Genomic DNA, 15,326 nt, shown 5'->3' on the forward strand with positions numbered 1-15,326 from the left:
CGAGATGACGACAGGTGGAGAAAGTCATACTATTATATTGCACTGCTCTGTTTTATCCAACTTTAACTATTGACAACATCAAATGCACAAACATGTTAATAATATTTTTAACAAAGGATGCCAGTAGCCAAAATACATATGCATTTTAATGCCTTTAACAACTTTACTTAATGTGTAAACTGCAGTATATCTTCCTAAAGAAATATGAAAGACAAGTGCACCTTAGCAATGGAGAAAATTCTGGTGCTGGACGGTACAGCAAGCTCCTGTTGCAAGTTGTGGGTGTTTGTCCAGGTTTTTTTCAGAGGCAATCGGGGCACAAATCCATCCACTGATGGATGGCACATCCTCAGGGCCTTCTGCACGCTCTCTTCAAAAGTCCGACCCACTGCCATCACCTAAAGCCATTCCATTGATATATATACAGTATTTATAAAGCACGCCAAAAGTTTGTGACGTGCCGTAATCCCAAATACAGTAAGCCAATGAGTGACTGATAGGCATCACCTCTCCAACACTCTTCATCGCGCTGCCTATTTCGCTTGACATCCCCTGAAAGCGGTCCAGGTCCCAGCGGGGGATCTTGGTGACGATGTAGTCTAAACTGGGCTCAAAGCAGGCTGTGGTCTTTTCAGATACAGAATTCTTGATCTCAGGCAAGGGGATCCCGAGAGCTAACTTAGCAGCCACAAATGCCAAGGGGTATCTGTGACGCATGGGAGATCATGCAAGGAGACCAAAATAATCAATAAGATGTTAGTAATACACGTGTTTATGGCCAGAGGAGTTTAATACTTAAAGGAGTGTACAAGTGATATTGTGCTAACACAAACATTTACACATTAGTGCACATTAGATAAGTGGACAGAGACTTCAAAAAGTGGGTCACAGCCTTGTTTGCAAATACTGTAAATACTGGTGTTGTCTGGCAGTTATTGGACAACCTTCTATAGTTGAGAAGATCTTTGACACCTCACAGCGTCCCAAATACTAGCCAATCAGGTTGTGACTTAACCACACTTTAACTAATGATTTTTGCTTGGTAATTTTATCGGGGTCATATTTGAATCCTATTAGCAGTGAGGGAAAATAATAGTGTACAGATATCGCGGTGAACTACATTAGTTATGAGGTGAATTGTTTGAGGTGTAATCATCTTGGCAATTCTGGATGTTGTCAGGGTTAAGATGGAAAATAATGAAGAAACTTCGGCACACAGCTTTCTATGGTCTATATAGTTCACAATGCTGTGGTAGGCTAAAGCGGGCGAAAAGTAATTTTTGAAAACTATTTTTTGGTATAACGGATTTATAGGAGTGATAATCACTGCAGTGGCCAAAACATTCCTAATTCAAATTACACTGCACTAATAAAGTAACCACCAGAGGGTGCTAGAACTGCACAAATGGAATACAACCTAACCTTTTTAAAGGGTAAGTCAACCTTAAATATTACTTGAAGATTATGTGTTATATGTGACCTCACTAGTCTACACATGACATTGTGATTAATATTATATTTGTGGAATTGTGCATCCTATTTTCCTTTGATCTTTCCTCTGGTTTCCTGACATCGCGACTCTGTTATGCAGCAAAATCAAGCCATTGTTATCCATCGCTGGGGGCGGCCATTTTGCCACTTAATGTCAACTTAAGATGACATCACAGTTGCTGAGGACTCAGGAAACGACCAATCACAGCTCATCTGTTTTCTGATGTTGAGCTGTGATTGGCTGTTACCAGAGACCTGAGCAACTGTGATGTCATTTACAGTCGACAGTAAGCGGCAAAATGGCCGCCTTCTGATGTTGATAAACACTGCTGGATTTTGTTGCTTAACACATATTAATACAGAATATTGTATTTAGATTAGTAGGGTTGCATAGAACATATTTTTGTCAAGACATTTTTGGGGGGTTGACTTTCCCTTTAAGAGATTTGCTGCTTTATTAATATCATTACATGACAATGACGATTTCACGCCAACTTTAATATTGTGATATTGCCGCTATCGTTTCATCCCTCTTTGGTAATACATGGTCTGTATTTGATCTCATCTGTGTACGCAGATTTACCTTATGTTGTGACGGGTCAGTAATATATATACAGTACGTCGCCGTCTCTTACCCAGTGGCTTTGGATGCAAGAGCGGAGCTTCTTGAGAGTCGAGCATTCACCTCAATGATGCAATACTCCAGGGACGACGGGTTGAGAGCGTACTGGATGTTACATTCACCTACAATACCAAGATGTCGAACCACTTTGATGGCAGTTTCACGGAGCATGTGATACTCCTCATTGGACAACGTCTGGCTCGGTGCCACCACAATTGAGTCGCCTGAAAATGAGGCAAAGAGGAGGACAAATCAATAGTGCAGTTAAGTTAGGGTTCACACCACACCAGCATTTACTGAAATTCAAACAGAATTTGCTTCTCCCACTGGTCGCTGAATCAGTGGAGGCTGGTGTTTGTGGATCTCACTCTGCTTCATCTATCCTTCCTCCCTTACTTTAGTCTTTCCTCAGGTCTCTCAAGGTCTACCTAATCTGTTTGAATTTAGATGTTTCTGGGGTTGGCGAAAGATACTGGTTTTGTAACTCTGTGGGTGCATCTTATTTTCCTTTGATCCTTCCTCTGGTCTCCTGACAACTTCACGGCTGGGATTTGGGGATTTTTAACAGGTTTCAGGTGAATTAAAAGAAAAAAAAGAAAAACAATTAAAAAAATAAATAAATAAATAAATAAATAAATAAATAAATAAATAAATGAATAAATGGTTAGGGTTCCCAAAACATCTTTATTCTTTGACACACTTAGATTGTGTGAATTGGATGCAAATATTTGAGAATTGAAATAATGGGAAAGAAACAAACTAAATCACATTGTATTGAAATAATAATAAACAAAACAAACATGGTGGCAAGGTGTTTTAATACCTGTGTGAATGCCCAATGGGTCAAAGTTTTCCATGTTGCAGACGGTGACACAATTATCTGCCACGTCTCTCACCACCTCATATTCCACTTCCTTCCAACCAAGCAACGATTTCTCCACTAGGATTTGATTGCTCATCGCCAAAGCCTAGAAAATATCGTAGAAAAACAAAACATAACACTGGAATTATATTGACCCACTAACATGGAAGACTTCACAATTTAAATTTACATTTCCAATGCCTTACTTTAATAACATACATATTATTCCTCACGTTGCATAGAAGACTGTGAAAGTGATTCAACCATTTAGAACGTTTCAACTGCCAAAAACTGTCTACATCATGGCAAGCTTTGAACATTTTTACCCTGTTGGCAATTTCCTCCAGTTTTTCCTTGTTGGCACACAGACCTGAGCCCAGACCTCCTAGGGCATAAGCTGACCGCAGCATCACTGGGTAGCCTATCTGTTCTGCAGCTTTCAAGGCATCACACACCTGAAAGTTACAAAAGCACATTGTATTATTTATTGTTTTCCCCGGCGTCAAACTACTTTGCTATAAAGCTACTGCAGAACCTGTTATCACACTCGTATTCTTACAGACTCCACAGCCACACTGGGTGCAATCTTTTCATTGATCTCCTTGAGTTTTTCAGCAAATATCTGCCTGTCCTCTGTGGCCATGATGGACTCGACTGGTGTTCCCAGGACTTGTACTCCAAAACGGTCCAGGACACCCTGCTGAAACAATTCTACTCCTGGAGACACCACAAACCAACATACAAAGGGGATATTAAATGAAGTTTGATTTCTGGAATATTTTAACTTATGTCTACTGAATACATTTGTCTCACCACAGTTGAGGGCAGTCTGTCCACCCATGGAAAGCAGAATGCCATCAGGGCGCTCAGCCTTAATCACATCAGTAACAAATTGCGAAGTGACAGGCAGAAAGTAGACCGAGTCAGCCTGCTTGGTGCCGACTTCGTTGGTCTGGACTGAGGCTATGTTAGGGTTCATGAGCACTGTCTTCAGATTCTCCTCCTACAACAATATTTTACCATAATTGATTGGCTCAAGATGACGTGAAGTATGATGTGATACTAGCACAGTAATAGAAACAGTACTTTAACATTCATGCTTTCGTCTCATACATCAGTTACAAAATAATTGTCTAAACTTTTTTTTTTTTTGTCACCTTCATTGCCTTGACAGCCTGAGATCCAGAGTAGTCAAACTCTCCAGCCTGACCAATAGAGAGGCCTCCAGAACCCAGTACCAGCACCTTTGAAACCTTCAATCATACAGAAAATAAAGTTGAAGGCGGAAAAAGCAAGTTCAACATAATACAAGCATTTAAGACAGGAGTGGGCAACTAGTGGACCATTCTGTCTGAGTGGCCCCTGGAGTGGAATTATAAACATGTTTCTTCGACTACACTGGACCCCCAAACACTTGTTGCTCTGCCCCATTTTGCCACTATTTATTGAATTGTTTTTTATTTTTTATTTTTATTTTTTAATTTAGGTTGGGGGGGGGGGGGGGGGTGGAAAATATTTACTGGGTTTATCAGCATTTTTGTAGAATTTTGGGGGGTTTAAAAGAAAAATATATACAGTGCACAGTATATTTTTTTTCATCAATGCATTTCAATTATTGATTGAATTTTTGTTTTTTATTTTATTTTTCTTACTATTATTATTAATTCAATCTCTGGTGTAATAACCTTATTTATTGATTGATTGAACAATTTTTATTTTATTATGTTCTCATTGCTGCTGGACATGTTAATTTCCCAGAGGGAGCCATCCCAAAGGGATCAATAAAGTCAAGTCTTAAGTCTAAGTCCAATTACTTTTGTTATTGGTGGACCGGTCCTTTTTCTCCGTGAATGGTTTTAAGTTGTAATATCACCTTTCACCACTAGACGGCAGACAAGGCTTAGGTGCACTTCCACCTTATACTTATGCCCTATAGTACGGCGTGAGTAGACCTAAAACAATATTTTTAACGGATTGGAAAGGCATACAGAACAAACTTAGCACATCAATAATATTACATTTTGATTTAGTTCATTTTTGTTTAAAAAAAAATGCACAAAATGAGTGCTGGGACTTAATATTGGTTTGCTGTTCAGCAGTTTAGTGCCATCCTTGAATTGTAATTTTTATGCAAGAGAGCCCTTTGCACTTGAGAGGAGAAAAAAAGAATCACAGTATGTGTAGCAAGGCGCATTGATGAACAATTGTGACCCCTTCTGCCCATCCCTGATTTAAGACATTAACCTGATGTTACGATTTTTGACAATCATACTTGCACTCTGGGGGGGATGGAAGGTTTCTTCGGCATTACTGACACTATGTTGGCATCTTTTCCTTTTTTGATCAGGGCCATGAAGGTGTCAAAAAGGAACTGTTCCAAAAAAATACAATATTATAAAAGCATAATACTGTAATGTGGGGATACTTGGCATTAAACTTTATTCAGCATGGTATTGCAGCAGGGTAAGTCTTTAAATACCTCTGTGTCAGTGGGGCCGCCTTTCGCCTCTGGGTGGAACTGAGCTGTGAAAACAGGTTTAGTGTTGTGCAGGATGCCCTGCGAAACATCCAAATTTGATGTGAGCGCGCAAAATCAAGTCAACAGTATTATCCTCTCCCACATGGAGATTTCTCCACTTCCACTACATATTTCATGAGTCGAGACGAGAGCAATGTTTATTCATGGAATAGAAAAATTCATACGCCGTGTTTTTCCTGAAAGTCATTTACAGTGAGTGAGACTAACCTCATTTGTGCCGTCATTGGCATTGATGAAAAGCGGGTTCCACCCTGGGGGTAAGGACGCGCTATCTATGCCATAGCCATGGTTCTGTGCGGTAATGAAGGCCTGGCCTGTCATCACATTCAGTACCGGCTGATTCTGACCTCTGGGGAAAACGCATACAAATGATACACTTTGCATCTATATGTTATTTCCACCTGATTGAAAATCAAGATCTGTGCGATGCGGCCATCACTGTACAGCAGGTACTACACAAATCACAATCATCCTTTACATTCAGTATTAAAGCCTTATATAGATAATGCGGAAACTACAAATACATTCCGTCCTTTTTGCACTCACCTGTTGCCCATTGGTAGTTTATAGGACTTTGCTCCAGCAGCAAGAGCTGTGATCTGATTGCCCATACAGATACCAAACACAGGCTGGGGACGATCACTCTCCAACACCTTCACAAAAACAAACAAAAGCGACTTGATTTATGATATTTCATCTCGTGGTATCGCAAAATGTAAAACACTTTGAAGGTTTTTTTTTCTTGTTTTCTCTTGTTTGACAGTTGATATGAAAGATGAGTGAGTGGCCTCTGCAAAGTAACTTTTACTCCTTGTATGGCCTTTAAAAAATGTTGAGGATTTTAATTGATACAAACAAATATTTCTGTGGTTTGTAATTGGATTAGGGATATTGTAGATAATGTATGTTTATACCTGGTGTAAAATCAGAATACCACTTACTTAAAGGGGGAAATAATATTGACAATATGCCTATGCAGCCCCACTAGTCTAAATACAATATTTTGGTTAATATTGCATTAGTGGAATATGAGTGACGCAGCAAAATCCAGCAGTTTTTATCATTATCAGAAGGCGGCCATTTTGCCACTTGCTGTAAAGTGAAAATGACATCACAGTTGCTAAGAGCTCAGGCAACAACCAATCACTGCTCAGCTTCAGAAAACAGCTGAGCTGTGTTTGGTCATTGAGCCCTGAGCAACTGTGATGTCATCTTCAGCCGACAGTGAGTGTCAAAATGGCCGCCCCATGAGAAGAATAAAAATGGCTGTATTTTGCTTCATAACTCACATTCCACAAAAGTAATATTAATCAGAATGTCATGTTTAGACAAGTTAGGTCACATATATTGTCAAGAATTTTGTAAGGTTTACTTCCCCTTTAACTGAAACAAAACAGGTCATGTCCTACCTTGCGGACATTGTGGATGAGTGCCTCAGCGAGAGACGGATCTCCTGGTCCATTGGAGATGAACAGCCCGTCATAACTTAGACTCAGCAAGTCCTGGTCCCATGGTACCAAGTGAACTTCTGCACCCCGCTAACACATGGAAACATTTAGTTAGTGGCGATATGTGAAGCTAAAGTAGCTGTTATTGTTTTTCTAGTAGTCAAGAAATACTCTACAATATCTACAACTACACACAGAGGTCTACAAGTCTGCCAAACATTCAGGAAAAATAATTATGCTCTACGAACAGACATACTAACGTTCCACAAGGCCCCCCAAGATAAATTCTCGATTATGAGTAGCAGTGAATTCATGGAGCGACACCAATGAGAAGCTAATTTTCACCCCAGCTGGATGACCATTAGTAGCGACTTTTAAAAATGGATATTATCGTTTCAAATTTCCTGACTCATGCTGTGAAATGTTTCGAGATGTCTACATTGCATGGTCTCACCTTAACCAGCAGGCGGATTATGTTATGCTTAATACCACAATCAACTGCTACTACTTTGACGGGGTTTCCTTTTCCAAAAACTTTGGATTCCTGGTGAGTGAGAGGGCATATAAGGAAAGAAATTAGCATTCGAGAGAAAACAAATGAGTACAATAAGCTTTGTGAGCGCTAAGAAGAAAAAAGGTGCTTTTACTTTTGTTGAGACCTCTGCTATGAGATTTTTTTGGTTGGGGTCTGATATTTCAACAGGTTGCCCGTCAAACTCAATCTTTCCAAGAACGGTGCCCTGGAGGAGAAAAGACAATCAGGAATGGTACTTAAAGGAGACATATTATAGGAAAATTCATTGAAGTCATGTCTTTGGAGTGTCCCAAGTTTGAAATTAGGCAACCTTCTTTCTAAATTAATTCTTTATGAGCTTCCTAATCCCCAAAATGTGTCTGTACACAAACTGTTTACATTGACATCACAAATGGACTAAAACAGCTGCAGTAGCTAAGCAGGTTGCACGAATTAATAATCGCTAACTGTGCTAAACTTGTGAAACCCAGCAGGGCAAGAACAGCACCTTGTCTCTGATGATCTTGGTTAACATTCTGGTGTCTATCCCAAAGAGTGCAGGAACCTTTCAACAAGTGAAATAAAAGCGGACAATTGAAAATCGAGAACCAACAGGCCTACCGTATCGACCTCACACGTTGCGTCATGAGAGGACCTACCTTCTCTTCTTGTAGCCATTGACTCAGAGACTTAACAGAGTTCCAGTGGCTGTACTCGTGACTGTAGTTTTGAACCAGGAGACCAGATACCTCAAGAAAGAAAAACAGAATTTACTGACTTCCTGGCTTCTTTATTCGACAGGGATAATGCAGTCAAACATACAAACTAGCAGCTGATTTGATGCATGTAGTTGATTAGCAGGTGGCCGGGGGGCTATTTGTGGCCCGCCATCCAATTTTAAGCAGCCTGCGATATTTACTAAAAAATGACTTTTGCTACTAATAAATTAGTTTTATATACTGTTGAGCTTTTACAAATAAGCCAGACTGCAAACTACTTACAATTTAAAAAGCAACATTTCTCTTCAGAAAATGGGGTGCACTGTCTTTGAGCTTCTACTTCAACTTACCCATGAATAAATATGGAAAAGAATGCAGCGCTTCATACCTGGATGCTCTCAGACTCCACATGTTTTCTCAAGCCAAGGCTATCCAGCTCTTGGGTGTCAGGTACACCATAGTTGCCCACAATCGGGTATGTCAAAGTCAGGATCTGACCCCTGTAACTGGGGTCTGTCAAGGCTTCGGGATATCTTAAAACAGAGAACGTGACAGTGAGATGATTAAATAATGATGAGTGAGGTGTACATTATTATTATGGTCTCACCGACCCTACAAGGCCTGTATTGAAGACCAGTTCTCCAGCTACTGAGGCATCATAACCAAAGGAAAACCCTTTCATTTTGGTGCCATTGTCTAAGACCAGATGTGCTGTCTGGGCCTGGTGAGTAGAATAGATGAACTTCATATGAATATGATAACATCAAAAGTAAAGAAATAAGTAAACTGATGAGTGGGACAGTTTGCTGTGAATGCTCAAGCAGACATTTTAATTCTGTGTGCGTTGGTGTTGCAGACAGAGACAAGTACATGAACATGAAGGTTGATGACCCATGTGACCTCCATCCATTAATAAATAGTCATTATTCTCTTTTCAAAACACCACATCCTTCAAATACACTCATCCATCCATTTTCTAGAGTATTGTGCCCAAATTCTGTCCTGTCCTCCAAAAATCCACATTTGAAAAAGCCCACATTACAATACAAACAAAAAAACTATTTATTTATACATTTAAATGCCACTTTAAAGATGTGTTCGCTGCATTGGAGGGTCAAATCTTCACGACTTTAAAATGTAGGTGGACATAGCACCAACCCAACGATAAATCATGTCTTTATGGTAACTTCAATTCACTTTTCTTTACGTAAAAAGTTAGTTTAGGTTCATACAACTAAGCCGATTTAAGAAGTACATTTTATTAAGTTAATTCGGGTTATTTATATTACGTTTCGAGACATGTTTATGCCTCTAAAGCGGAAGTGCATGTTAGACTCGACCAATTAGCAGACGTAGTTCGTTGCAGCTTTTAGTCAACTCCCTCGCTAATGTGTCACAGTGGACCTAATAAACGACACCCACGCTTCCCTTACCTTGACACTAAAAAGCTTCGCAGTCTGAAGTCTCAAGCATGCCGACGTTCTTCCAACTTTGTTTCCAACTACACGCCAGTATCTCAGAGTTTTGACAGCGCTGCAAGCTAGCAGGATTTTGGTCATATTATCCAACAATGACGCTATCGCTGTTGTGTCCGAGACAGTACGACAGCTTTCGACAGTTTTTAAACGATTTTTAAAAAGTTAACGACAAGCAAGTTCAAGTGGTGATTTCAATGAATGAGTTGAAGCAGGACAGTACCAAGTTCCCTGACACTTCAGTGCGGTCGCATGATGTGACCGCTGATTGGACGGCAACAAGTAATGTTAAACGTCACTGATGCGCTCGGTAATTTGATTGGTCCTCCGAGTGTACGTTTGACAGCCCCAAGGGCCATTTGCGGCCCGCCGTCCACTTTATAGCAGAATCAGAAAAAGAAATACAGTATTTCTGTAATTACACTTTATAGCGCTTTTAGCAAAGAAATGATTTATACCAAGAACACTGACAACATTTCTATTTATAATACCTTATGACAAAGATAATTCAGTTAAAATAAAGATAATGCCCTGTTTTCCTCCAATTTCTGATATCTGTCAAGTTCTGATTTTCACATTACATAAATGATTAATTACAATTCTCAAGTAAACACCGCTTTGAAAAATTCTCTTATTACGGGTTACTTTTGTTTTAGTTCTATCTATCTATCTATCTATCTATCTATCTATCCATCCATCCATCCATCCATCCATCATGACCGACCGACCGACCGACCGACCTGGGATGGCAATATATCATTCCATCATATTAAACATATGCTAATCAACTGTTGTGTTGTGCTTTTACAAATACAAAGCAGTGCATCAGCTCTCTTTTGGGGCTAGTTGCTTGATTACGGGGGGAGGCTAAAAAAAAAAAAAAAAAAAAAAAAAAAAAGAAGAAGCCCAAAAAGGGACCATGTGGACGCTCATGGTGGTGGGATTAGAGGGGTCTGTGCATTTGCTGATCACTGCAAGACTGGTCCTCAACGGAGAAGGCTGCCTGACTGCCACACTGCTGGGTTCAGCAGTCTGAACAAAGTGTGTGTGCATGTGTAGATGAATACTGTGTCGACTCAGGAAGTGGCACCGCGCATGTGGGGAAAGTGCATTTTACACTTTTTCACATGGTGAAGCGGCTTTAAATTAGCTGTTCTGTTACACGCAAATAGAACACATTGCCAACAGAAGTGAAGTCAGCCCCAAGTAGCTATAAATGATTTTAAGTCCATATTAAAAACGATGTTTTTTTCCCCTATACCTTTAAAGTTTTGTAAAGCATTTTTTAAATAAATTTCACTATACAGTCAGGTTTATTTCCTTTGCTTTTAAAAGTATTTAAATGTCTTGATTGTAAATGCATTTAAACATTTTCATAGCACATTAAAAATAAAAATAAAAAGTAATTTCAATGAGCTACTTTTGTTCTCTTGGCTAACCAAAGCTCAAGTTTCCATTGAATTTAGCCTTCGGTTGTGTTTTGTACACTGGTCCTCTACTGACATCCAGTGGTAACATTTATTGTTTACTCTAAATCTGCCGTGAAGCCATAATCACTCTCAAAAATGTTTACTTTGAGAGTATTATGTGTAATTTTACAATAAGTAAGGAGTGGTAACTCCAGATGGTCAGGGTTAAACAATATTTCCATCTGAATTAATATGGGCCCCAAGTAAAGTGGTCACTCAGATATCAGATTACAAACAACCGGACAAATTTACACTTAATGTGTCTACTAAAATATTGATTCTCATTTAATCTCAGTTCAAATGCAACTGTGTTATTATTTTTCCACTTTTGTCACAATCATCTATTTGAAACTGCTGACTGATGGTCAGATTTTTGTTAAATGCGTCAATATTTGCACTTATAGTAAAAGCGTCAACCTCCATAAATAATGCGACAATCATATGTCGCAGAAAATTGTTCGTAGATGAAAGATGAGACGTCAAAGCGATAAGGCACTGAATTCATGTGTGGACTGTGACTTTGTGTTCTGAATTCCTTCACTGATTGGCTGGCTGCTGGCCTAATGAGCTCAAGTGTCCGTCCTCAGTGAAGGGACCCCCCCCCCCCATATTGTCCGTCGTTTCAAGAGTGGCTTTCAGATGGCGGACCGAGCTTAAGAGAGGACCGAAATAGACCGGCAGGCTCCCTCGCCTCTCTCTGCCAGATTTCCAAGCCCAGTCTTGGCCACTAGATGAAAGAAATAACACTTTGTTTCAAGGATCCATTCAAACAACATTTTGATATTAATGAAGGGAATGAGTATATACTACTAGTCATATTGTGTAATATGATTCTTCAAATGTTTCTAACTAATCAAGAATTGTTATAGTGGGGCATAGAAAAACTCTGTTAGGGATTTGGGGGCCCTGTGAAAAAAATAATACTTGTCAGTTGCCCTCATGACACCCCTAGTTGTAACTTTCTGAGATCTGAATTATCTCTCATTTATAGAATGAGACATCACACAAGAAAAGCATCTCGAAACGTCACCAGCCCTGTTTTAGACGCAGCGTCATGTCATGAGAACACGCAAGGAAGATCTCAACGGCGGAGGAGGACTGCACCCTTTGGCTTGTATCACATTCCCGTCCTCTATCTATCATGAGGTCCCCAATAAAAAGGCCAGTGAGAAGCTTTGTTTAGCTTGACCCCCTGGTTAATTCCTGCGCGGCCTGCAGAGGGATATCAAAAGAGCGAGGTGGCTAAAGAGAGCATGTGGTAACAATATTGAGTGCATCAGCCCCCTTAAGGAGTCATGCACCCCCCCCCCCACACTTCGAAATCCCAAGAAACTTCACACCTCCCTGTAGGGCCTATAAATAGGGCCCATCTGTCCCCCAGGCTCAGTTACAGACTCGTTCCGGTGTGCAATGGTTGGAGGGTGGGAAAGGGAGTCGGCAGTGTTTGAAAAGCAGTTATGAGTGATGAAGTGGTCCAAAGATTTTTTTTTTTTCAATTCCAGTCATCACATACGTTCAACAGAATGACATACAGTGGTCATAAAAAGTCTACACACCCCTGTTCAAATGCCAGGTTTGTGTAATGAAAAAAAAAAAAAAAAAAAAAAGACAAATCATTTTTAAAAGTGTCCACCATTAATGACCTGTAACTTGAACCACTCATTGTTTTAAAATCTTTTTTTAAGATGGGAAGTGAAAATAAAGAAAATGTGGGGATTGTTTGAAATAGCGGTCAGTGTTATCACAAAAACTGACAGAAGCCTACTAGAACACCTGAAATCTACTTGGGGTATAATTGAGAGGCACTTGAAATGGTGGCAGGTGTATGCAGACTCCCATTTAACTTGAGCATGAGTGTGATTGGTTAATTTTGAACTGTGTAAGAAAGAAGGTGTGCACACTAATGGAACCACATTATTTATTTTTACTGCCGCTCTCAAAACATTAAACATTAAATTCTATTGCGTTCACATTAATGGTGGAAAAGGACTTTGTCTCAAAACAGTTTGAACAGGTGTGTGTAGACTTTTTATATCGACTGTATGATGCATATTTAATTGCAAAAGAAGTGAAATTTGAATCCCTTTGTCAACACCTCACCTCTGATGGCGAAGCATCTGCCATCTTTGAAGTCTTACACCACATCACACTCATGCACGGATTTTCCACCGGCTCAAGTTCTTCACATTTCATTAAGCAGCAGGACGTCACGCTTGGCAAAGAACTGTGTCTCCTAATCGGTGTCCTTTTCACTTTGCCCTTCACAGGAAAGGCCCAGACCATCATTTCATGCTTGCTGTGTTTTAGTGCTACTACTGAAACAGTTACCCCAAGAGTTCACATCAGGATGCCGCTGAGAGATGTTGGGGGAATGAGATTGAGGGATCACTGACTACAGAGCCAAATAGGCCTCGGTTGTTTGTTTCCTAAACGGAGATAAATATAATGCCTGTCAAACCTGTCTTTAACACATTCACTGCCAGCCCAGCAAAAATGCATCATCTGCCGTATATTTCCGTCAATGGCAGTGAATGAGTTAATATCACAATATATTATAATATATATGTTTGTGGCTAACTACTTTTTTGGGGGGCAATCACAGCTCAGCTTCGGAAAACAGGTGAGCTGTGATTGGGCGTTGCCTGAGCAACTGTGATGTCATCTTCAGTCGACAGCAAGTGACAAAATGGCCGCCCCTCGAGATAGATAAAAACGGCTGGATTTTGCTTCATAGCTCATATTCCACAAATGTAATATTAACGTGAATGTCATGTTTACAATAGTGAGGTCACATATCACATATTGTTGTCAAGAAATGTTTAACTTTGACTGCCAAAGACGTTTAATAATGATTAGTAAAATTCCGATGAATGGAATGCGATCTTTCATTTAGTAGCCACATTGTATATGCAGTAAAGGCGAACAATATTCTTTTTGCCTTGAAAGATGAGTTAAAATGCTCAAAAGCGGCTGGCAACTGTGGATTTTTTTTTGTTTTGTTTTTAGAACGTGTGGCAATCAAAGAGTTAAGGCTGACTTCCCCTTTTACAATTATTAACATTCCGCTAAACTATGGCTACATTCCTGGCACTCGAAAGGGATTGTAAGCAGGATCTAAGCTAATGTGCTACATTATTTTTAAACCGTCTTGGTACTTTAATAATGAATGTACTGTTTAAAAATATAGCAGTCAACATGATTATGCTATTAAGGAAAATAAACAGAATCATAAAAGTGTTTTCCCTTTTATGATGTGGCCGTTAAGGGTATAGTGATGAAGACTGTCTGTGTCACAACACCCACACTCGACAATCTGACGTCTCAAATGGCCTCCCCCAAGGAGCTGCACCCTGTTTACGAATAAGTAAAGCGCTACATGGCGAGTCGGAGGTGAAAATCGCACACCCTTAGCTAATGGTTCTTCAGAATGACTTGGTAACATGAAACCAAAACAAATTTAGCAACCGTTTGACATGGTTACAGTATGAGATGATTCCTCAGTGGAAAGTAGATGTGAGCAGGAATTGGCTCGAGGTTTGAGAATGTTGCTAATTGTAAATACTCATCCATCCATTTTCATGGCAGTTGTCCTCATCAAGGGTCAACTGGGTGAACTGGAGCCTATCCCGGCTGACTTTGGGTGAGAGGCGGAGCTAAACTTTATAAAAAATAATGCAAGAGTATGACAGACACATCTAGATTGATGCTTTCAGTGACATTTTTCACAGAAATCATTTTGATTGTCGTGACAAAAAAAAAAAAAAAAAAAAAAAAAAAAAAAAGAGTTGAGAACAGATGGTTGTAAATATTTACCAAGATTATACAGTACAAGTACACAAGCAGGGACTGATGCAATTTTGGCAAGGATCTACTTGTGTGTGTACATTTGTGTCTGACTACCCCCACCCCCCACTTCCAACCAGGAAGTGGTCTGCTAGGTGACAAACAGATGCCCAAACAAGACAAATAAAACCCTCCACCAACAATCTGGACATTTGTCGACAGTTAACCCTTGGCAGAGGTCCGACTTGTGCTGAGTTACACTACATTTATGGTTAATACAGCTCTGACAGCATTTTTTATTTATTTTTTTAACTGTACATTAACTCATTCACTGCCAGTCCAGGAAAAAAATAATCTTTGACGTCTAAAATCGTCTATGGCAGTGAATGTGTTAATGAAGAAGA

General features: G+C 39.7%; 1 protein-coding gene across 1 annotated transcript in view; it reads right to left on the reverse strand.

Annotated features, from left to right (window-relative positions):
• cps1 (carbamoyl-phosphate synthase 1, mitochondrial) overlaps positions 1-9,858 on the reverse strand; it is a 33,738-nt gene extending 23,880 nt beyond the window's left edge. Inside the window, exons 1-20 of the mRNA XM_077537332.1 lie at positions 9,629-9,858; positions 8,807-8,916; positions 8,584-8,728; positions 8,136-8,225; positions 7,985-8,041; positions 7,610-7,702; positions 7,417-7,506; positions 6,924-7,052; positions 6,061-6,167; positions 5,722-5,863; positions 5,455-5,532; positions 5,248-5,346; positions 4,133-4,228; positions 3,789-3,978; positions 3,535-3,692; positions 3,302-3,430; positions 2,937-3,081; positions 2,127-2,337; positions 508-706; positions 222-398 (exon numbers count right to left, since the gene is read on the reverse strand). Coding sequence (XP_077393458.1) covers positions 222-398; positions 508-706; positions 2,127-2,337; positions 2,937-3,081; positions 3,302-3,430; positions 3,535-3,692; positions 3,789-3,978; positions 4,133-4,228; positions 5,248-5,346; positions 5,455-5,532; positions 5,722-5,863; positions 6,061-6,167; positions 6,924-7,052; positions 7,417-7,506; positions 7,610-7,702; positions 7,985-8,041; positions 8,136-8,225; positions 8,584-8,728; positions 8,807-8,916; positions 9,629-9,754 — 2,571 coding nt within the window. The 5' untranslated portion in view covers positions 9,755-9,858. The remainder of the gene's footprint in view (positions 1-221; positions 399-507; positions 707-2,126; positions 2,338-2,936; positions 3,082-3,301; positions 3,431-3,534; positions 3,693-3,788; positions 3,979-4,132; positions 4,229-5,247; positions 5,347-5,454; positions 5,533-5,721; positions 5,864-6,060; positions 6,168-6,923; positions 7,053-7,416; positions 7,507-7,609; positions 7,703-7,984; positions 8,042-8,135; positions 8,226-8,583; positions 8,729-8,806; positions 8,917-9,628) is intronic.
• Between the last annotated feature and the right edge of the window lie 5,468 nt (positions 9,859-15,326).

This window comes from Festucalex cinctus, chromosome 11, assembly GCF_051991245.1.
Source record: "Festucalex cinctus isolate MCC-2025b chromosome 11, RoL_Fcin_1.0, whole genome shotgun sequence".
Classification (NCBI taxonomy): Eukaryota; Metazoa; Chordata; class Actinopteri; order Syngnathiformes; family Syngnathidae; genus Festucalex; species Festucalex cinctus.